The 24617-nt window shown below is 35.5% G+C and overlaps 1 protein-coding gene across 1 annotated transcript; it reads left to right on the top strand.

The window, feature by feature from the left end:
- The first annotated feature begins 377 nt into the window (after positions 1 to 377).
- LOC134283232 (uncharacterized) lies at positions 378 to 23870 on the top strand. The gene is made up of 9 exons (XM_062765681.1): positions 378 to 691; positions 1110 to 1217; positions 1430 to 1503; positions 2274 to 2333; positions 2683 to 2765; positions 3059 to 4108; positions 7364 to 7454; positions 18713 to 18868; positions 22685 to 23870. The coding sequence occupies exons 1-9, from the start codon at positions 486 to 488 to the stop codon at positions 23560 to 23562; spliced, it is 2706 nt and encodes a 901-aa protein (XP_062621665.1). The 5' UTR covers positions 378 to 485; the 3' UTR covers positions 23563 to 23870.
- Positions 23871 to 24617: the final 747 nt, after the last annotated feature.

Genomic DNA, 24617 nt, shown 5'->3' with positions numbered 1-24617 from the left:
AATTCATAGTTCAATTTAAAACATTTTCACTTTTCAGAAAACTATAAAAATTAATGAGGCATTTGCCTCAGTTGCCTCAATGGTAGTTACGGCCTTGAATTTAATAACCTTGCAAATTCCAGGGGGGGAGGGGGGTCCTGACCCCCCCCTTTTAGATCCGCGCATGGTATACTGGTCAGCGTAATTATAAATATTTGGCTAGGTTTAAAAGTCATTCCTTATGATCTATTTCTTTAATCAGTACTGTATATAGTACATGTATGTAAGTGTACAAAATAAGATAAATTCCTTCAAAATATTTGACGTAAATCATCATTGTGACGTAGGCAGCGCTGACGTTAAATATTTATTTATCCGATCAAATGACGCGTAACACATGATTTAGTGGGATTTTTAAAATTTTTATTTTGAAAAAGCCCGCCTGTTCTCTTTTTGTTAATGTCATGTGATACGGCGAGCTACTTTTAGAATATAAACAAAAAATAATGGCGTCAAAGAGAAAGCCAGGGAGGCCAGCCAAATACACACCCGAGCAAAGGAAAGCAAAAAGAAAAGAATGGCAGCGGCGGGTTGATAAGGAGAGATACAAGGGTCGAGTGTACATAGGAGAACACATCGCGCGGTGGAATCGTCTGAAGGAAGAGCTGGGTCTCCTGTATAACTACGAAGTAGCCGGCTATCTCCTGGACAGGTCTGTAGAAGTCTGAACGTGTGTAAATGATGGGTTCTGTTTGTTTAACGTCCCTTTGAGTACTTTTTCACTTAATACTTAGACGCCACTTCTGGCCGGTGAGGGAAGCTGTAGAGATTCTTCTGTCTGTAGCTCTCTGTGGTTTGTCTGTCCGAATTTACTCAACCAGAGAGTTATGCAGACTTTATGCAGCATGCAGTTACTGAGTTAGGTGGAGGGTTGAATTTAGAGTTTAACCCTTAAGTCAAAATCTTTTTGTGGACCTAAACAGATCAAAATTGAAATATATTTCAATATTTTATTTATAAAAGGTTGCTTTTTGCCAAATTTGATATTAATTCAACATCGTATGCCATCATATTTGAAAAATCAATTAATAAATTAAAATTGATATTTTATTTTTGACATGTTTTTTCAGATACGAGAATGACGAATACACACTGGACCTAGAAACAAGAAACAGTAAATTGAGTCAAGGAGTTGTAACAGTGTCACGGCCTAATACGTCATCCAACACAGCTCATCTGTAAGTATTAGTAGATGATCTGTAAGTATTAACGTGGGAAAGAAATAATTGGGGGGGGGGTTAACATGCTGAAGAAAATTTCAGGAATTAAGAAAAATTGCTGTGGATTTCAAAAAAGTTTTGTTATGTCGTTTTTAGATGATTTGAATTGATGCTTAAAAAGCATGCAGAGACATATATATATATATAGCCTTATGTTTTTATCTTTGTAGAAGAAAAGATGAACAGACCCCTGGCCACGAAAATCCAGTTACAAAACAGAGAAATCTCCCATTAAGTTCTGATGGTAGGGCCTAGTATTCAAGTTTTCAATTGCATGTATCAGTCTACTCCAACATGCTAGAGGTTCACGTCAATATACTGTTGCGTGGCGCCACATAACTGTGGTGTAAAAGGAGCGTAGGGACGTAAAACCAAGGCTCTCACTTGTAGGAGTAGTATAAGAATTATAAACCGCAGATAAAATAAAATGTTTTATAGATGGGCTAATATCATAACATAGTTTTTAGTGAGGCCTAGAAAAAAAAAAAATATGTTTGTTTCCGCTTTCGGGCTGAAAAAATATAGGGTAGGTAGGTAGGCAATTTTTTTTTTTTTTAATTTTTTTTTTTCTTCTTTAATGAAAACGTGTATAGTATTAGTAGTAACATTAATGAGTAATGACAAAAGAAATGGTGTTTTCAAGCATTTCTGTGAGTTAAAACTTATAATAGAAAGGTGATCCAAACTTCTTTCTGTCTTGAAAAGCTTGCAAAGTTGGAGACTTTAATTCCCTGGGTGAAATCTTGCACATCATGGGCCAAAAGCATTAAAAAAATATTTAGGGTCGGCACTATAAATTAGGGTCGGTCCGGAAAGCGGAAACAAACATTTTTTTTTTAACAATAATGCTATATGTATTTTTCCGTGGGATTTCTCAAATCCTGGATTAACTTTATTTTTTTCTTATTCTTTCTGAGTTCAGTTCAACAAGGCTTGACTGTTTATAAGCTTAGGAATTGAATGGGAGAAAATTTTCTAGACAAATAATCTACTAAATATTTTTTATTTCAACAGTTGATGATCTATCGATACATTCAGACGGAACAAGCAATGACATCTCGCTTCAGTTAGAAGGTATGGAGGATACACCATTAAACCAAGAATATTTTATTTACAGCAAAACTCTGTTATAACAAGTCACTGGGTCCTATGAAATTACTTCACTATATCAGTAATTTGTTATAACCATATAAGGAATTCATTAAATTTATATACCTGGGGATCCAAGATGACTTCGCTATATCCAAAACATTTGCAACGTCCATATTGAATTTCGTACTAAATTGATTTTTGCTGTATTCAACTTTTTTTTGAAATTACGTCGTTTAAGTTGACTGATATGGACTCAATGTGTCCCCTTGTTCAACTAATTGCTGTCATTCTGTCTAACTCTTATTTAAAAAATAGCCTGTTTTTTTGACAGTTGATGATGGAGCAGAATCTATAGATGAGGACGAGTCTGTTGATGATGATTCTACCAGTGACCTTGACCTTGAAGATGGCGAGGTCAGTGAGAAATATCTCTTACTGTATAGTTTACTTCAGAAATATTATTCTGTGTTGTATATCAGTCTGATTATTTATCCAGAGGACTTAGTACATTTTTATAGGAATTGCTTGCTGTCCAGTCCTACTATGTATTCACAGTTTTGTTTAAATTAAAATCTGATAATTATAATTGAAAGTTTTTTTTAAAAACTTAAATGAAATGTTTAATATTAAATTATTTGATTATATTTAAAATTAAATGTGATAAATAATTTATTTAATTTTAATAAGTACAATTTGTTATCATGTAGGAAATGGAAATAAAAGAAGATCCTTATTCTGACACTGAAGATTACACCCCACAAAACTCTGGATCCACCTGTCATTCTCATGAGTCAGGGGAAGACAATCCCTCCCACATCAATACACAAATAAAACAAGAACCTGTTGATAATTACTCCGATCCTATGGATTCTGTGTTACCAAGTGATACCAGTGAGAAAACCAGGGAAGAACTAGAAACAATAAAAACAGAGCTAGGCAGCTCCCCTGAGAGGGACAACAGTGAACTGAAGACTTCAAGTGCGAAGGCAACTTCAGGAGTTCATCCTTCAGTCCCCGCACAGAATGTTCCTCAGAAGCCTTCGCCGCTTACACAGCCTGTGATAAAGACAGTGATATCGAGTGCTAGTGTACAGTCATCACACACTAACCCAGTCACAGGAGTAAATGTGATGTCTGTCCCATTAAAACTTATCAGAATTGGAAATTCTTTATATGTACAGAATAATTCTTTACCTCAAACAATGTTAGTGAATCCCCAGAATTCAACACTGAACTCCCAGATCCCGGGATCTATTCCTAGGGCAACGAACTTTACAGTGTTACCAAATTTGGTGCAGAATGGCTACATATCGTCACAACCTTATATTGTTTCACCAGCTAAAACTGTTCAGGTGCTCGCGGGAGGGCAGCAGATTATAGCAGGAGCACAACAGTCAACCTTATGTGCACAGCAACCTATAATAGGAGCACAGCAGCCTACTACATATACAATAGGAACACAACAGTCTACATTAGGAGCACACCAGCCTATAGGAGCACACCAGTCTACAATAGGAAATCTACAGTCAATAATAGGCACACAACAGCAATTCATGGGAACACAGCAACCTATAATAGGAGCTCAACAGCCTATAATAGGCACACACGAGCCTACATTGGGGATTCTACAGTCAATAGTAGGAGGACAACAGCCTATCTCAGGACCACAACAGCCTATCTTAGGACCACAACAGGTGTCATCAGGGATGGTTTTTGTCAAAGAAGAGAAACTGAATGATAAAGAGGAAGACAGAAAGGTTGAGTTATGTTACATAACAGTTCATTTTTGTCTCACCTGAGCCGAAGGCTCAAGTGAGCTTTTCTGATCAAAATTTGTCCGTCGTCTGTCGTTGTCGTCGTTGTTGTTGTAAACTTTTCACATTTTCATCTTCTTCTCAAGAACCACTGGGCCAATTTCAACCAAACTTGGCACAAAGTATCCTTGGGTGAAAGGGATTCAAGTTTGTTCAAATGAAGGGCCACGCCCTTTTCCAAGGGGAGATAATCATGAATTTGTTAAAAATTTATGGCATTTTTAAAAAATCTTCTTCTCCAGAACCGCTGGGCCAGGAAAGATGAAACTCATGTGGAAGCATCCTCAGGTAGTGTAGATTCAAGTTTGTTCAAATCATGACCCCCGGGGCAAGGGTGGGGCCAAAATGGCCGACCCAAGTTTTACATAGGAATATATCAGTCTATGCGAAAGTCACCGGACCATCGGTTTTTACCGGTAAAATTTAGGTCGGGTCGGTAAAAAAATCAGTTAACAGGACAGAATGTCCGGTAAAAAATAAGGCCAAATAAATCTAAATTAAGAGGTAAACATGGTTCAGTTCCCCACAAATGTCCTTTATTTGACCAATTTAGCAGTAATAACTGATTAATTTTTTTATATTACAACCCTGTCATGATCGTTTTTATTCTAATTCGAATTTCCTCTGTCAAGGGTTTGAGATCTTTAGATAGCTCATACGTAGATTTGGTTGGGAAAATATTTAGATGGCTCATACGTAGATTTAGTTGGGAATTTTTTTTCAAATGATCATCAAATTAAAGTAACCATAATGAGTTGTTTCAGGAAAAATAAACATGCATTGAAAATGCATATTAAATTTAAGAATTTTTTTTGATACAGTGTATGTTGTACAAGTCAAATGTGAAGGAAAAAAATACATGCAATTGTATAGATACCTTTAACAAAGGAAAATTATGAATAGTCCATGAATGTCCATTTCACTCTGAATTTATTTAAGGTTAAATTTTACAGTGAGTATTAACCCCATCCCACCACCCTCTCAATCTCAGTATCATAATGATACATGGATTTAAAGGAAAAAAAGTCGGTTTGGTAAAAAATTGCTTGGTCTGGTAAAAAAATTATTTTTTCCAGACATTTTGTCCGGTAACAATTTTCAACTTTCGCGTGGACCAGTCTTCGCGAAAAAGAAAAATCGCCACAGGACATTCGGACAGACAATTTACACAATTTCACAGGACCAAACGAATCTTCACCGGTCCAAAACTTTTTCACATAATGATCACCACGATGTTTTTTCATGGCATATGAATCAGTAACCATGCATTAAACTTTTATTTTTTTTTCCTGTAACATTCCCCAAAAAATAAGGGTCGTTAGGTCAGGAATTCTTTTTTTTTTTTTTGCTTATGTATGGCCAAACATCCCTGGACTGAATACCAGGTGTCATATTTCCAGTGGACACCCAACATGTCATCTAAAATGGCTACCTAGCGGCAGAAAACAAACTTCACAAAGTTGTAGGGGGAAATTGTTGTTAGAATAATGATTACTTTTTATATTTAAGGTAATTTGTAAAGTAGATTGACATATTTTATGTCTCAAGTTAGTAAAAGTTACAGGTTAATTTTTTATTTAAATAAATGGAATCGGCTGATTGATTGTCAGAAAAAAATCCACTCGGGAATAATTTGAATGGGTAACAAACATTTTTTTTTTTAGTAGGTTTTAAAATCACAATCAACAAATACAATAGGTTTTTAAAAGTGTCTTTTGGTTTAAGATTAAGCGTCTACATGACGAAATCGAAATAAAAAATTTAAAATCCAACCAAAACGAACCTCGGACAAACGGACCGAATTTACTAGATAATGCATCGGACCAATCAGATTTTCACCTGTTTTGTCCGACGGACCGGTGCTTTTGGGATAGACTGGTGGACTGATATATAGGAAAAATCTTTAAAAATCTTCTTCTCCAGAACCACTGGGCCAGGAATTTCAAAGATGAAATTCATGTGGAATCATCCTCAGGTAGTGTAGATTCAAGTTTGTTCAAATCATGACCCCCGGGGCAAGGATGGGGCCAAAATGGCCGACCCAAGTTTTACATAGGAATATATAGGAAAAATCTTTCAAAATCTTCTTCTCCAGAACCACTGGGCCAGGAACGATGAAATTCTTATGGAATCATCCTCTGGTAGTGTAGATTCAAGTTTGTTCAAATCATGACCCCCGGGGCAAGGGTGGGGCCAAAATGGCCGACCCAAGTTTTACATAGGAATATATAGGAAAAATCTTTAAAAATCTTCTTCTCCAGAACCACTGGGCCAGGAAAGATGAAACTTATGTGGAGTCATCCTCAGGTAGTGTAGATTCAAGTTTGTTCAAATCATGACCCCGGGGCAAGGATGGGGCCAAAATGGCCGACCCTAGTTTTACATCTAGGAATATATAAGAAAAATCTTTAAAAATCTTCTTCTCCAGAACCACTGAGCCAGGAAAGATGAAACTCATGTGGAATCATCCTCAGGTAGTGTAGATTTAAGTTTGTTCAAATCATGACCCCTGGGGCAAGGATGGGGCCAAAATGGCTGATCCAAGTTTTACATAGGAATATATAGGAAAAATCTTTAAAAATCTTCTTCTCCAGAACAACTGGGCCAGGAAAGATGAAACTCAGGTGGAATCATCCTTAGGTAGTGTAGATTCAAGTTTGTTCAAATCAAGACCCCCGGGGCAAGGATGGGGCCAAAATGGCCGACCCAAGTTTTACATAGGAATATATAGGAAAAATCTTTAAAAATCTTCTTCTCCAGAACCACTGGGCCAGGAAAGATGAAACTCATGTGGAATCATCCTCAGGTAGTGCAGATTCAAGTTTTTCAAATCATGACCCCCGGCCCTGGTGATAGGGTGGGGCCAAAATTGCCGACCCAAGTTTTACATAGGGATATATAGGAAAACCTTTTAAAATCTTCTTTTCAAGTACTTCAAAGCTATGTGATACCCAGGGTATTCATATGGAATCATCCTCAGGTAGTGTAGATTCTAGTTAGTTCAAATGATGAACGCCTGGAAGGGGAGAGTAAATTCAAGCCCGATGTGCTCAGGTGAGCGCTGTGGCCCCTGGGCCTCTTGTTTAGTTTATGATTTAAATTTGTAAGTTCTGAAGGTAAAATTGAAAGACTGTCATGCTTTTGACAGTGTATACTGATAGGTAGATCCATCATAATCAGTATAAAAACTGTTTTCAGGATGAAGGGCAGGGGACCAGTAAAAGGTTTGCTGTCAGGAAGGAAACTAAGACTCGAGAAGAGGACCAGTCCATGACACTTCACAGTGCTGGTAAGACAATCGTACATAAATTATTTAAGACCACACAAATTTTCTATATCAGAATTCTTCAAATCAAAAAAACCAGTTTTTTTCAGATTTAGAAATTAAAATATAAAGAGAAACTTGTTAAATGTAAATGTTGCATAATCAGAAATTTTGACTAATGCAATCTTAACTTGACACCCCCCCCCCCCCTTTTAGTATATTTCATTGTTCAAAATGGTGATGTCTAAGCCATGTTGTCAATTTCTCAAGGGTCCAGATAAGACAGGTTTTAATGTATTACTGTATTTTTATCCCACCCTTTTGAAGAAGGGAGGGCATATTGCTTTGCTGCTGTCTATCAGTCGGTCTGTCAGTTGGTTGATCTATTTAGTTTTCATTCATTAAGATTTTCTTCACAACTGTTGCACATACTGAAAGAAATTTTTAAATATACATATTTATCAGATGAATTTCTAGCTCAAGAACTGTTTTGGGTATGATCTCGCCATATTTATACGCCCGTCTTTAGACGGGACGTATTATGTTATAGGCTTCGTGTCCGTCTGTCTGTCCGTGTTTATGAGAGTGCATTTATTGGGTATTTTTCATGCCAAGATTGTACTTATTGGGTACTTTTTGCTTATTGGGTATACCCAATAAGAAGTGTCGCTGAATATGCTTAAAACACCCTAATTGGGTATTTGCAAGTTAGTACCCAACAAAACTTGGACACGATGATTTGTCCAAAAAAGTGTCCAAAAAAGTTGCTTTCACGGACTCACCGTGTTTTGTTGTTTCAGTTTTACATTCGGAACTCTAAATTCTCGAGAGTTCCGAAAATCAACTTCCGTTGATCCTGATTATAGCAACGTTTGTTTTCATGGAAAAAAATATGGTGACTAAGAAACACTTAATGTCAACAAGATTTTCTGATTGACAAGAGAAAAGGTAAGTTTATTCGATTAATATTTATCCATTGCTGGGTTCTTGTTTAAGGAAAATTGATTTTAATGTAATTTTGAAAACAATTATGCACAAAATTAAAATAGATATATCGGAACAATTAATACTAAGTTGCACTTGTTTGTATTTTGAATTTTCTCTGTCTTTTTAACTCTCTTGAGGGCGAGAAGTATTTAGTAAATGATCGTATATTGTTAGATAATCTTTAATAAATCGAAAGTGTTTATTATTTAATTTTATATCATAACCAATTAAGTATGTTCTGACAATGTATATTGGAAAGGGAAATGAAAATTTTAACAATCGTGTGTTCATAAATCAGCTGTAAATTATCGGTTCATGTAGACAGTATTACAATCTCAAAGTGAGCTGAGATGATGATAAATGGGATAATTGACAACAACTAAATAATTGTATGTAAGTTTATCTCATCTGATACGTAACTTAAGAGATTCATTGTATTACTGAAAAACTTTCAGTCAAAACAGTGCTTCTTTCTGTCCTTGATTTTGAATGAGTGTACTTTGCTTTATTTTAATTTTTTTTTAAATTGTTTTTTTTGTCATTTGTTTTAATTAATTTAAAACAATACTGAAATTGATATAGGGCTACTATAACTATTTCACATGATGAGTGTGTAATTAGCATCGCGCGACACCCGGGGCTTCCATTTTTGAGGATGGGGCTAATGGTTTTCTGCACTGAGGAATCCCCTTGGGCTATCAGGAATTTTAAAATACACATGTAATACATGAAAAGCACCACCGGTATTTTCACTCTTTTTTGCTATTAAATTCCCTAATATGGAAATATTCCAGACAGCTTGCTCATATTATCCATAAATCTCCACAACTGCATCCATTTTGCAGTACTACAAGACTGATTAACTTAAAAACGATCTTTTATTTCCTAATTTGAATTCCCCCTTTCCTTTGTTTAATATAGCATTATTTGCTTGTACATATATGCCTCACAGATATCTCATTATTAAATTATACATTCACTCAATCAGCTCAATGATAAGAGTTCATGCAATTATGTAGCGTTTTTTTTAAAGCCATGTATGGCGTAACTGATCAAAAAATATATTTTTGAAAAATACAAAATTAAGTAAAGAAATATAGTTAATACATTTAAATTAAAACTTTTCATACAATTCAGAGCACGGAGAACACCTCGTTTTATCTAATAATACGATTTTATCTTCTCTTTAATGTGTTATTTAAATCTTTTGTATTTTCTTCCAAGTCGGAGATAATTCCAAGAATCTAAATTAAATTGTGATATCTTTATAACGCAATTGACTTAGATTTTGTAATTTACGGAAAATTTCTATCTTTATCATGTTTATATAAAGTAATGATACAAATAATAAGTTCTTATAATTTTAGTCTTAGACTAATAATTTTCATTGTACATACGCCATATATGGCATTAAATGATTCAAGATGAAAACAAAATGATTTTTGCTTCGTTTTAATTAGACGAATTAGTGAATGACCAGTAAAGGAATATTTAAAAAAAAATTTTTTCATTTTTTTAAATCATTAATTTATATATGATTAAATTTTACTAGCGAAAATTAAATTAAACTTTAATTTTAAAAAGAATTATCTGTAGTTAATACTCTGACTTTTTTCACGATGAACTTTTTTTTCAATGTTACTTTTTAATTTTTGCCTCTATAATTGGGCTTGTTACTTTTTACTCGGGGATAGTAACTTTATTGCCACAAAGCTGTGGATTAACACTTGATTTCCTTTATTGCACAGCGATGACTAGATTTAATATTTACATTACATATATTTTTTGCATATAAAATGAATGGAAATCTATTGCATTCAAAACACCATAACACAGACAGGGTACCAAGAGGTTAAAACATGCGTTTTAGTTTGACGTCATAATCGTTGAACGCCGAGGAAGTGCAACGTCACAAGCGAAAATCAAAAAATCACGTTCAAATTGACCAGAAGCTGTTACGTTGGCTGATCCATTAAATGTAGCTTACACGAAGGATAATACATAGGTTTTTAAATAGAAATCACATTTGCAGTTAAGATAGAAAGTTTAAAAAATGTAAATATAAGCAATGAATCATTATTTTTTGAGTGATATAGTTTCATAACTGCAACGGTGTGTGCAAACAAATTTTCATAAAGCGCTAACGCGCGTTATTCAATTTGTTTGCACACACCGTTGCAGTTTTGAAACTATATCACTCAAAAATAATGATTCATTGCTTAAATAGCACAAAAAGCTAATGGGTTTACGTATGTGAATTTATATGATTAATGCTTACTTGTGATTTTAGGATAACTGGAGATAATGATTCCTTTTTTCCATTGATATTACATAAATATTTTCCTAAGTATTATGTTACAATAAATTGGTTTAGATTTTTTTTTATAAAAGTAATCAATAATTACAATGGAAATTAAAACCATAATCATGTTCATTGAGGATTATCAATATGTAACAGGTCAAACAGGAACTTCAATTGTGAACATTGCAGAGAACACACTCATCAGAAGATGACCCTCAGAAATAGGACAATTGTAAGTAATCAGTAAAATGAACAGGAATACTTCATGCCAACCATAAGATTTTTACAGACATTTTCGCTTCTTGAATTAGAAGAGATAGAGGGAAAAACTTGTACATACTACATAACTACTAGGCAATCAACCTTTAACTGCAGGAAAGCTTTTGGTATGTGCAATACAGCTACATAAAATCTCTTAAGTATTCATGTTAGTTTGAGAAAGTACCTTAGTATTTTTTCTAGTGTTTGCCAACATTTTCATGCACACTGTTTGCTTGTTTGTACTATCATTTTATTTTAAATTCTTCAGATGCCCTTTACCTTTGCCAGTTTAGAATCATTTGTTTTAAGGGCATCTGAGGGCTTAAATAATTGTAAAGTAAATACTGGGGTACTATACGGTCATAGGTTATCTTAATACATGTATAACATTTTGTTCTGATAGAGGTGGCATACAGGAAAAGAAACAATACTAGATATCACTTCAAAGGAATAAAAGAGCTTCATCTTGTAGGTGTATTTTATCTAAGGATCACTACTTCATGTCTGATGTGCTGAAAGTTATTCATAATCTGTTTGACTGTAATTTTTCATATTTTCAACTTCTATCCAGCTTAGTCAATTTTAATTAAATTTTGTGCAAAGCATACCCCAGGAAGGGGGGATGGAGTGTCAAGTGTGTCTCTGTCCCTGTCAATATAATTTCAAAGCAGTTAGTAAGGTTTGGGTCAATTTTAAATCCTCTTAAGCAGAACCATTGGGCTAAAAACAATACTAATGTGAAAGCTTTATCATTAAGTGTAGAGATGTTTTTGAAGATTATGTACCCCTAATATACTGATCAGGCTGGGGGTAATGCTAATTGTAATGGTAATGCATTAGAATGCATTACATGAACTCCAAGTAATGCTAGTAATGTGTAATGCTACAAAAATTGCATTACATGTAATGGTAATGTAATGCATTACTTCATTGAAATCAGTGTAATGCTGGCATTACATAGCATCACAAAGCATTATTTTGCACGTACCTATTAAAAGATATTTAAATAGACATGGAAAGTATTGTTTAAGTTATTTTTTTATTTCATTTGCAAATGATAAAATTTAATGAAAAAAGTTACACTATTTAAATAGAATTCCTGTATTTATTTAAATACATTTTTTATTCTGTGGAAAGTACACTTATCTTACATTTAAGTCTTCAAACTTATTTTAGATAAGATTTGATTTCAAAGAATTATTCAAAATAGTTTTTTTTTAAATAAAAAGTGTGTATCAGGTACTCTAATTAATGTAAATTAATAATTGCCACAGCTAGAGAGTCATCAAAACACACTCTAGGTTATGTAACAATTAAACAGTGCATTGTTTGGAGAAGTGCTCCAAATTACCTAGCTGTCTCTTTCTCCCGACTGTATTTTAAAAACATTAATTGAGCTGGTCTAGCTTAAACTGACCATGAAAAATACATTGAACCAAAGAAAATATAAGACATACAGGTATTATATGCTTAGCACAGCAAAATGTACATGTTGTCTATCTTTTGTACAACTCTGTCAATGCATTTATTTTTTTTTCATAGCTATAGGGTACTGATCAAAATAATCTAATTTAAGCTTTATTATTAAATATTTTTGGCAGAGCTTAACGTGTTTTAAAAGTTCAATTGCTTCTTAACATCAATAGTTACACAAAAAGTGCATATTGTACATGTTTTATATTACTGACAATTTAAAAGTTTAAACTTTCTTTGAATGTAATTAACTTATTGACAGTGTAATATATACAAATACTTGAAATCAATTTTTAATTATCATTTATCCTGTTTAGTTTTGAAGGGTGGATGCATGCTTATGAAAAAAATTTGCAAAGTTTTGAATAATTTTCTATTTTTAAAAACCTCCAAAAGTAATGGTAATGGTAATGCATTACTTTACTAAAGTAATGGTAATTATGTAATGCATTACTTTAAGAAAATAGAGTAATGGTAGCCTTATGGTAATTTAATGCCCAAATTGTTGAAGTAATGGTAATATAATGCATTACTTTACAATGTAATTCGCCCCAAGCCTGGTACTGATAGTGTTACATTAGAAGTCTAAAATTTGCAAGGAATAGGTGTAAAATCTTTTTAAAATCTCCTTCTTAACAATCAGAAACTAACATACTGTCTAATTAATATGCAACGTCGTTTTGTGTGTTGAATGATGATTCCATTTGATAAAATTATGGCGGATGGGGGGTAGGATGAAGATGCAGTTAGACATAGAAGAAAAAAAGAGTTGATAGAATTCAGTTTTTCTTCAATTTTATTTATCAATACATATTTCTGAATAAGAAATATACTTCTACTTCTTGGTTGGGTTTGATCAACATAAAGGGTGATCTTGCTGTAGTCAAGAAAAACATGTTTTATACGGCAAAGAAATGCCTTTATCTAATTGCAGGACAGAGGCAGAACTGAAGGAGATGCATGAAATGAGAAATATTTCAAAGATTGCCTGAGCATAACCACTGCTACTGGATAAACATATGGCAATATAAAAGAGCAGGGTCAATGGAGGTATCATACAGTATAGGCCATGAGAGACCCTGAAGAAGAAAGTGTTGAACAGAAACAAAATTAAACCATTTTGACATTTATTGAAATATAGGATCAAAGTCTTACATGTACAATTTGGGCATGTAATGACTTTTCTCTAGCTCTAAGACTTATAATATTGATGATTTGATTTAATATCTTTATCCCGATTTGTCGAAAAGATTTGGACATAGTGCATCAATTATTGTAAAGTTTTGATACAACGAATTCATTCATTGTACTTGTAACTGAGTTTTCTGGTGCGAATTCAAAACTAAGTTTGTGATTTCCAAACCAGATTAATGAGATCATGTAATATCTTTTAACATCGGTGACTATTTAATCCATTCTTTAACATCTCAGAAGTATTTTTATTATTACAGGGAAAATATGCATTGTACATGTATCTGTAATAAACAGGATTATAGAAATTTTCCATATAGTACAACATAATCTTAGCAACTGAAGGCAAATATTTTATCAAGGGTGTGATCTATTTATCAATATGGTTTTCAGCATCTTGCTCTACCTGTAATGACTTGCTCCAAGTTCCAATATTTAAATTTAAATTTTGCAAACATGGTTATAAAATTTTTTAAAAGCCAAATAGTTTAGGCACAAAATGCTTATATATTTCCTATCATTTGTAAAGTGTACACTGAAAGAGATGTGGAATGTTAGAATTAAAGTATTAAATATGTTTTGGACTTATGTATGCTTATGCAGATAAAGAACTATATGCGGTATTAACCAACATTTGCCCCCCAAAATCAAACTTTGATGGAGTAATATTTAATTAAGTCCTTAAACAGGGGAGTATATGCTGACTTCAAAGCACTGAATAATTTCATAAGTAATGACGTCATATGTACGTAATGACGTCACAAATATGACGTAATTTCAGTTTTTTATGAATTTTGCAGAAAAATGTACATATTTCGTCGATATTTTAAATAAAAGTCACCGAGCGCATGTGTGTTCAGGATAAATATTTTGATATAATGTGTAGAATGATAATATCAATGAAATATGTCGATATTGTTCCTGAACACACATGCGCTCTATAAATTTTAAAGCTTAAATTGTTGAAATTTTGTCCATTTTGTCCTCTTTCTGAAAAAGGATATAAAATCGGACTAGTTTGTGACGTCATAAAAACAGAAATTGTGAATACACTGCTCTGGAACTATAATATTTTCTGTTAACTTATATTTCTCGTACAATTTATTGAATTCAGCACATTTCAGGAAGTTTTCAAAATTTGACTTTTGTGGGGGCAAACATATGCAATATACCGCATATAGTTCTTTGAATTCAACTAGGGAAGGTAAATGTCATACTTATTGGGTTTGCAATCTAATGCAAGAGTATAAATATCCAAAACAAATTTGACAATTTTAATGAAGGGTATAAGTAACCCAAGAAGAATTGGACAGGTAAACATCACCTGTTGGGTTTTATTCTAATGTTGGGATGTAATATCCAAGAAGAGTTGAACCAATGTCCAATACCTATTGGGTTTTCTTTCTTATGAAAAAAAAATTGAGTAACCCAAGAAGAATGTCCAATACCTTTTAGTTTATATACTATAGAAGGGATGAAGATATCCAAGAGGAATTGGACAGATGTCCATTACATGTTGGGTAGTATTCTGATGAGGGGATTCTCAAGAAACCCAAGAATTAGACAAGTGTCCATTGCCTGTTGGGTGGGATGAAGATATCCAAGAGGAGTTGGACGGATGTCCATTACCTTGGATGGTATTCTGATGAAACAATTCAAGAAACCCAAGAAGAATTGGACTAGTGTCCATTACCTGTTGGGTGAGATGTAGATATCCAAGAGGAGTTGAACAGGTGTCCATTACCTCTTGGGTGGTATTCTGATGAAACAATTCAAGAAACCCAAGAAGAATTAGACAAGTGTCCATTACCTGTTGGGTGGGATGTAGATATCCAAGAAGAGTTGGACGGATGTCCATTACCTGTTGGGTGGTATTCTGATGAAACAATTCAAGAAACCCAAGAAGAATTGGACAAGTGTCCATTACCTGTTGGGTGGGATGTAGATATCCAAGAGGAGTTGGATAGGTGTCCATTACCTGTTGGGTTGGGTTTTGATGATGCAATTCAAGAAACCCAAGAATTAGACAAGTGTCCATTGCTTGTTGGGTGGGATGTAGATATCCAAGAGGAGTTGGACAGATGTCCATTACCTGTTGGGTGGTATTCTGATGAAACAATTCAAGAAACCCAAGAAGAATTGGACAAGTGTCCATTACCTGTTGGGTGGGATGAAGATATCCAAGAGGAGTTGGACAGTTGTCCATTGCCTGTTGGGTTGTATTTTATGAGGAGATTCAAGAAACCCAAGAATTAGAAAAGTGTCCATTGCCTGTTGGGTTGGATGTAGATATCCAAGAGGAGTTGGACAGATATCCATTACCTGTTGGATGGTATTCTGATGAAACAATTCAAGAAACCCAAGAAGAATTGAACAAGTGTCCATTACCTGTTGGGTGGGATGTTGATATCCAAGAGGAGTTGGACAGGTGTCCATTACCTGTTGGGTTGGATTTTGATGATGCAATTCAAGAAACCCAAGAATTAGACAAGTGTCCATTACCTGTTGGGTGGGATGTAGATATCCAAGAGGAGTTGGACAGATGTCCATTACCTGTTGGGTGGTATTCTGATGAAACAATTCAAGAAACCCAAGAAGAATTGGACAAGTGTCCATTACCTGTTGGGTGGGATGTAGATATCCAAGAGGAGTTGGACAGGTGTCCATTACCTGTTGGGTTGTATTTTGATGAGGAGATTCAAGAAACCCAAATAGAATTGGACAATGAGCACATGTTCAATTGTTCTTGGGTAGTTTAATCCCTTCGTTAAAATACAACCCAACAGGTATTGGACACCTGTCCAATGCCTGTTGGATACCTTCATTCTGTCCAACATGTAATGGGCATTTGCTTATTATTAATTAGTCATGACTCAAAAAGGTTTCTCCTCAAATACTTAATTTTGTTATACAAGAAAGGTTGAACAGAGTCTGAGATGTGTTGAGTTGTGTTTTCACAATTCAATTTTTTTGCACTTAGGTATTCATATATTTTAATATTAGATATTTTGAAATATACAGGTGTATATCCTTATTGCTAAGAACAAATTAGTTAGGTGTTACAATAAAAGAGCTATATCGCAGAAATTGACAAAAATATGGGTTCAAAACAAAAGGTTTTTAGTCTTGTCTGAATTTACCAGCAAATATTAAATATATAATAAATTTGAAATGAATAAAAAACAATAAGAAAAAACCCAATAAAATACGGACACGATGATTAATATCCAATAAGATTTGAACAGTAACTACCCAAATAATGCTCTCTTGTGTGTACACTTTTTTTGTATCCAATAAGCAGTATCCAATAGGACTTGGACTTGATGTACCCAATATATAACCAAATGTGTGTCCGTCCGTCTGTTAGCTTTTCTCGTGTCCGGCTCATAACTTTAATACTATTAGGCCTAGAGTTATCAAACTTTGTTAGCTGATACATCTTGGGTAGAAGGTGTTTCGCGCACAAAAAGTAGGTCGCTCTGACCTATAATTAAAAAGTTATAGCCAAATAAGGAAAAATCCTGTCCGGTCCATAACTAGAAAACTATTCGACTTAGATTCATCAAACTTGGCCAGTTTATGCATCTAAGGTAGAAGGTGTGTCGCGACCTATTTCAAGGTCACTGTGACCTTTAATTTAAGTGGAATTTAAAAAAAAAATGCCTTTTTTCTATTCACATACACATTCAAAAAAATGTAAAACTATTGCACTAACCTTATTAGAAAAATGTTAAATCAAGAAAATGCTTATTTTTTTTAGCATATACTTGACAGCAATCTATAATAAATATAATGTATGTTAGAGAAATTCCACCACTCCCATGAGTCTAATTATCAAGCACTGGTCAAGAAGAATTTTGATAACAGAAAATTGCACGTCAAATTAGAGAGAGAAATTAATGAGTTTAGTGTGAGGAGTAGCTGTAAGAGCATCAGTGCTATCTATATCCCTTGAGTATTGGGCCAAATGGGTAAGCCTGTTGGATTAAAAATAGCTCTTGTTGGCTAGCCAAAGTTTTAAAATGAATTTGAGAAGTAATTAAAACTAATTTGATATTGCATATTAAACTATTTTGATATTACATAATGTTATGAAATTAAAAATTAATTTTATGGGGGTAGGGGTGGAATCTGCATGTCCATATGAATTGCATATTAACAATTAACTGCCTGACATTAAATCTAAAAAAAAATCATTGATGTTTTTTATGTTTTAAAAATGTATTGTACTAGATAGTGCAGATCCAATAATCTTTTGGGAGTAATGAGTAGACAAGCATCCAGTTAAAGATTAATTAGTGTGTGCAATGTAGGAAGGCTATAGCTGCAATTGTCTTTCATTTCTTCAGAGCATGGTCTTATCTGTATCCTTCGGGAATTAGACAGAAGAACTGTTGGTCAGTTTATATTTGATGGCCAGCCTTCTATTTCCAAAATTAATTAGGTATAGATTAAGTTGTGAAGACTAATTTGTTATTGTTTAGTATGATAGGCATTTGGCAAGGCATAGAAATCCATGAATGATGCAATATTTGTTATAATTAATGCCTACACCACAGGAGATGGATAAACAAATTTTTTAAGGTGTGTAAAAATCATTGAAATCTTAAAATCAAGGTTGACATGATTTTCCTGCACTTTTAACTGTTTAAGATTCATTGTAATCAGTGGCGGATTTAAGGGGGGGCGCACCCGGCGCGCGCCCCCCCTAAAATTGTCAAAGTTAGCGTAAATCAAATATGTCTACTTGGTAGACCTCATTTTCACCCTTCAAAATCTCTAGAATCCAGGAGCTTCCGGGGGCTTCGCCCCCTGGGCCCCCACCAGGGCTTTGCCCTGGACCCACTGGGGGCCTCAAGGCGGCCCCCAGACCCCTTGCCTAATTTTGGCGCCCCCCCTAACTCCAAATCCTGGATCCGCGCCTGGTAATTGTAATTTTTTGACGGGCGTATCATGCTGTGGCGTGGCACTTGATTGACAAAGTTATGTCCCTTGGAATTGGAAAAAATTCAATTTGGGGCAGGGGAACATAAGTGTTTTACAAACATCTCTTGTTTCATGTTTTTAGATGTGAGTGAAGTCCCTGAAGTCTTATCCCCAGAAAAAGCTCTATCCAGAGGGCGCTTCAAATCTCTGTCTCTGAGGGAAATCAGGGGGTACCAGGAGGTCAACCAAACAAAAAGCACCAAGAAACAGACGCGCTGGGCCACAAAGATCTTAAATGGTAAGAAACAAACGTGCTGGGCCGCAAAGATCTTAAATGGTAAAAACCAAGAAACAAACGCGCTGGGCCACGAAGATCTTAAATGGTAAGTAACAGACACGCTGGGCCACAAAGATCTTAAATGGTAAGAACCAGAAACAGACAGGCTGGGCCACAAAGATCTTAAATGGTAAGTAACAGACGCGCTGGGCCACAAAGATCTTAAATGTTAAGAAACAGACGTGCTGGGCCACAAAGATCTTAAATGGTAAGAACCAGAAACAGACCCGCTGGGCCACAAAGATCTTAAATGGTAAGAAACAGACGCGCTGGGCCACAAAGATCTTAAATGGTAAGAACCAGAAACAGACGCGCTGGGCCACAAAGATCTTAAATGGTAAGAAACAGACGCGCTGGGCCACAAAGATCTTAAATGGTAAGAAACAAACATGCTGGGCCACAAAGATCTTAAATGTTAAGAAACAGACGTGCTGGGCCACAAAGATCTTAAATGGTAAGAAACAAACACGCTGGGCCACAAAGATCTTAAATGTTAAGAAACAGACGCGCTGGGCCACAAAGATCTTAAATGGTAAGAACCAGAAACAGACGCGCTGGGCCACAAAGATCTTAAATGGTAAGAATCAAACACGCTGGGCCACAAAGATCTTAAATGTTAAGAAACAGACGCGCTGGGCCACAAAGATCTTAAATGGTAAGAACCAGAAACAGACCCGCTGGGCAACAAAGATCTTAAATGGTAAGAAACAGATGCGCTGGGCCACAAAGATCTTAAATGGTAAGAAACAGACGCGCTGGGCCACAAAGATCTTAAATGGTAAGAAACAGACGCGCTGGGCCACAAAGATCTTAAACGGTAAGAAACAGACGCGCTGGGCCACAAAGATCTTAAATGGTAAGAAACAAACACGCTGGGCCACAAAGATCTTAAATGTAAAGAAACAGACGCGCTGGGCCACAAAGATCTTAAATGGTAAGAAACAAACACGCTGGGCCACAAAGATCTTAAATATTAAGAAACAGACGCGCTGGGCCACAAAGATCTTAAATGGTAAGAACCAGAAACAGACGCGCTGGGCCACAAAGATCTTAAATGGTAAGAAACAGATGCGCTGGGCCACAAAGATCTTAAATGGTAAGAAACAGACGCGCTGGGCCACAAGGATCTTAAATGGTAAGAAACAGACACGCTGGGCCACAAAGATCTTAAATGGTAAGAAACAGATGCGCTGGGCCACAAAGATCTTAAATGGTAAGAACCAGAAAGAGACGCGCTGGGCCACAAAGATCTTAAATGGTAAGAAACAGACGCGCTGGGCCACAAAGATCTTAAATGTTAAGAAACAGACGCGCTGGGCCACAAAGATCTTAAATGGTAAGAAACAAACACACTGGGCCACAAAGATCTTAAATGTTAAGAAACAGACGCGCTGGGCCACAAAGATCTTAATTGGTAAGTACCAGAAACAGACGCGCTGGGCCACAAAGATCTTAAATGGTAAGAAACAAACACGCTGGGCCACAAAGATCTTAAATGTTAAGAAACAGACGCGCTGGGCCACAAAGATCTTAAATGTTAAGAACCAGAAACAGACCAGCTGGGCCACAAAGATCTTAAATGGTAAGAAACAGAAACAGACCCGCTGGGCCACAAAGATCTTAAATGGTAAGAAACAGACGCGCTGGGCCACAAAGATCTTAAATGGTAAGAACCAGAAACAGACGCGCTGGGCCACAAAGATCTTAAATGGTAAGAAACAAACACGCTGGGCCACAAAGATCTTAAATGTTAAGAAACAGACGCGCTGGGCCACAAAGATCTTAAATGTTAAGAAACAGACGCGCTGGGCCACAAAGATCTTAAATGGTAAGAAACAAACACGCTGGGCCACAAAGATCTTAAATGTTAAGAAACAGACGCGCTGGGCCACAAAGATCTTAAATGGTAAGAACCAAGTAACAAACGCACTGAGCCACAAAGATCTTAAATGGTAAGAATCAAGAAACAGACGTGCTGGGCCACAAAGATCTTAAATGGTAAGAACCAAGTAACAAACGCGCTGGGCCACAAAGATCTTAAATGGTAAGAACCAGAAACAGATGCGCTGGGCCACAAAGATCTAAAATGGTAAGAAACAAACGTGCTGGGCCACAAAGATCTTAAATGATAAGAACCAAGAAACAAACGCGCTGGGCCACAAAGATTTTTAATGGTAAGAAACAAACACGCTGGGCCACAAAGATCTTAAATGTTAAGAAACAGATGCGCTGGGCCACAAAGATCTTAAATGGTAAGAACAAAGAAACAAATGCGCTGGGCCACAAAGATCTTAAATGGTAAGAAACAGAAACAAATGCGCTGGGCCACAAAGATCTTAAATGGTAAGAACAAAGAAACAAATGCACTGGGCCACAAAGATCTTAAATGGTAAGAAACAAACGCGCAGGGCCACAAAGATCTTAAAGGTACTTGGACACAGATTTGAAGTTATTATTTTCTCTTTAATATTACGACTTATATATTTTAATAGCATTTCACACAAAAATTAATTATAAATCTTATTTCATTTAAAAGTTATTAAAACTTCAAATTTTTTGGCGGGTTTGATTGACATATCCTTGCACTCTAACAAATTTTATTTTATTCTTAATCCTTAGGAAAAGTGGCAATCTCGTTCTGTATAAATGAAAAATATTAATACTATAAGCCACAAAATTCAGAGTAGACACGTTCTAAAGCAAAACAAACACACAATATATTGTCAGACTGTGCAGTTGTGGTAAGCAGACTGTGACGATTGAACGCACCCGGTGAATTCTAAATATAAACAATAACAGCACTCGAGCCCTGTTAATAAAAACTGTGTACATAACACGAGTGTGATCAATTTGCTAAACTCTGTATGCATCTCTTAGTTCGGAATGACGATACTTGTGAAGGTGTTTTGCTTTCTAATATTTCTACTCTGAATAAAATTATTTTTCTTGATAAAAGTTTTAATATTTCTCATTAAAACACATCAAAATTGCCATTTTTCCCAAGGATTAAGAATAAAGTTAAAATTTGTGAAAGTGCAAGGATGTGTCAATCAAATCCGCCAAAAAATTTAAAGTTTTAATAACTTTTAACTGAAATAAGATTTTTAATTAATTTTTGTGTGAAATGCTATTAAAATATATAATTCGTGATATTATACAGAAAAAATGAGAAAATATTAACTTCAAATCTGTGTCCAAGTACCTTTAAATGGTAAGAAACAAACGCGCTGGGCCACAAAGATCTTAAATGGTAAATAGAATGCTGGACCACTCGCCCCCAAGACAACTCGCCCCACTCGTCATGTTTTCATGTTTCATGTTTTTCATGTTATTGTTATTGAAATTTTTTTTTTCTATCATTTAGACAATTTACTTTGAACAATTTTTTTTTTGCTTCAATACCAGAAATTATGTGAAACTTAAAAAAACATAAGCTATAGCACTTAACTTGAAATACATACATGTACTAAATTAGGGAATATGGAGTATTTGATCAAGAAGACATACACAATTCTGTGCTCTGTCTGATAACAATAACTAGCAAAGTATCATTTGTTGTGCACATACAGTAAAACTTGGACTTTTCCTCGGTTATAATGAAGTCAATGGGACCTATGACAGTACTTCAATATATCTGTAATTTGTAATATCTGTATAAGAAAATCATTAAATTTATGTACCGGTAGCTGGGAATCAAAGATAACTTTGCCATATCTGTGAATTCGCAAATTCCATGTCTGTACAAATAAAACGAGTTTTACTGTAATTCTTTTTCAGATTGGCATTTGGAGACCTACGGTGTCAGCATTGACATGGAGTCCATTCCAGCAGAGGAACTCGCGGTAAAGCTGGAGAAATTTTACTGCGAGGCCAAACCGCAGCACGATCAGAAGAACGAGGAGTATAACAAAAACACAATGAAGGCCATCCGAGCCGCTATCAACAGGCACTTCACTGACCTCGGACGGAACTTTGATATTGTGTACGACAAACAGTTCAAACTGGCCAACAGGAGTCTGATGGGCTTACTGCGGCATCGCATCGCGGAGAACACCATTCACTTCACCGTACGTAAGGAAATCATACCTAAATCCGATCTACACAAAATCTCTAAATACTTGGAGACAGCGTACATCTCACCCGTTAACCTCCGACTGTCCTTGTGGTACATACTGGCAGTGCAGTTTGTCAGGCGAGGCATCGAGTTCCACCATCAGCTGAACATCGACTCCTTTGACTTCAAGGTAGACGAGACAGGGAGGGAATACGCTCGTCTCTGTCACGAACCACAGCTGAATAATAACCCAGGGGGCGGGGCAACTGACGAGAGGTTACAGCCAGACACGCGTATGTATGCCACAAGGAATGCGGTCTGTCCGGTCACAATGCTGAAGTACTTCCTTTCAAAAACAGATGGTGACGCCACTAAATTATTCAATCAATGTGAGAAGGACGCAGTGAAAAATCCCAGAGACAACAAGATCTGGTACAATTCAAAGCCAGCGTTAAGAGATTCATTTAGGAAATTTCTGCCGGACATTTGTGAGAGTGTGGGATGTAAGCGCTACACGGCGTACTGCCTTCGCGTTACCATGAAAGCCAGGATGAATGAGTCGGGTTTTGAGAATCGTCATTATATATACTACCCATCATGAATGAAGCCCAGGGCTTTCTCAATGACTGTAATATGTGGTATGTCATGTCATACATTATTAAGATGTAGAGGCAGCAAGTGCACCTGTGCCGTGTGAATTCTGTTTACTTGTCAGAGTCCAATGATTGAGCTCTCTGACAATTGGTTTAACTTTATTGACTGACCACCAGTGTCTTGGATGTGATGGGCTGTCATAAAGACCGAAGTTTTACCCGCAAGAAGCAGAAATACCAATTATGAATAAGCAAAGGGGCCATATTTTCATGGCTACAGTATGTAGTCATTTGCATTATTATATAAACATGTTATGTTTCGGTGTTTCGTTTTGTTTTCTTTTCAATTTACATTCTAGGCGTTGGAAGCAAATTGAAAGTGGGGGAGGGTGGCTAGCTAAGCCAATGATAAAGTGAAAGGTTTGCCCTCATTTTTAATGGTGCACTATATTATGTATGTGTCAGTTTGCTAAAACTTATTTTAGGAATGATTTGGCACAAGAACAAGGTACAGTCTCAATACAAATAAAAATAAATATTTTTCAAAAATATGAAAGTGATGTAAGAAATCAAAATTCATTCTCTCTGAACCATAGGAATTCCATCTGGTAAGAACACACAAATAGTTTTTCTCATATGTGACAGCGACTGGGAAAAAGGGGCCAGATGTGACAATTTACATCATAATGAGAAATCAGCGATCAAACTTACGTCATGACATCCTAAATGCTGATTGTGACGTCATTAACTTGTGTATTTTCTGGTATTTTCTTAAAAAGTTGCAGAAGACATCAATTTTCAGTGGAATTTTCTTTCAGAAGACATACTCTGCTACTGTCGCCCACAAAGATTTTTAGATATGTGATTTTTCACAGCAGTTTACATAAAATATCCAAAAATTGAAGTAGGTGACAGTGGCAGACACTATTTTCTAAAGGAAATTAAGCACAGAAATGAGTCATTTTGAGGCTTTTCTGCATTAAAATTAAAAATGTACAAAATTGGTAAAATCATATTTTCAGAATGGTCCTCCATCATACCATATCCTTTAATGATTATCATA

This window comes from Saccostrea cucullata, unplaced genomic scaffold (assembly GCF_032062105.1).
Source record: "Saccostrea cucullata isolate Sc308-1 unplaced genomic scaffold, CSIRO_AGI_Scuc_v1 ctg870, whole genome shotgun sequence".
In the NCBI taxonomy this organism is placed as follows: Eukaryota; Metazoa; Mollusca; class Bivalvia; order Ostreida; family Ostreidae; genus Saccostrea; species Saccostrea cuccullata.
The sequence above is the reverse complement of the archived record's forward strand: the minus strand, read 5'-3'. Positions and strand labels throughout refer to the sequence as shown.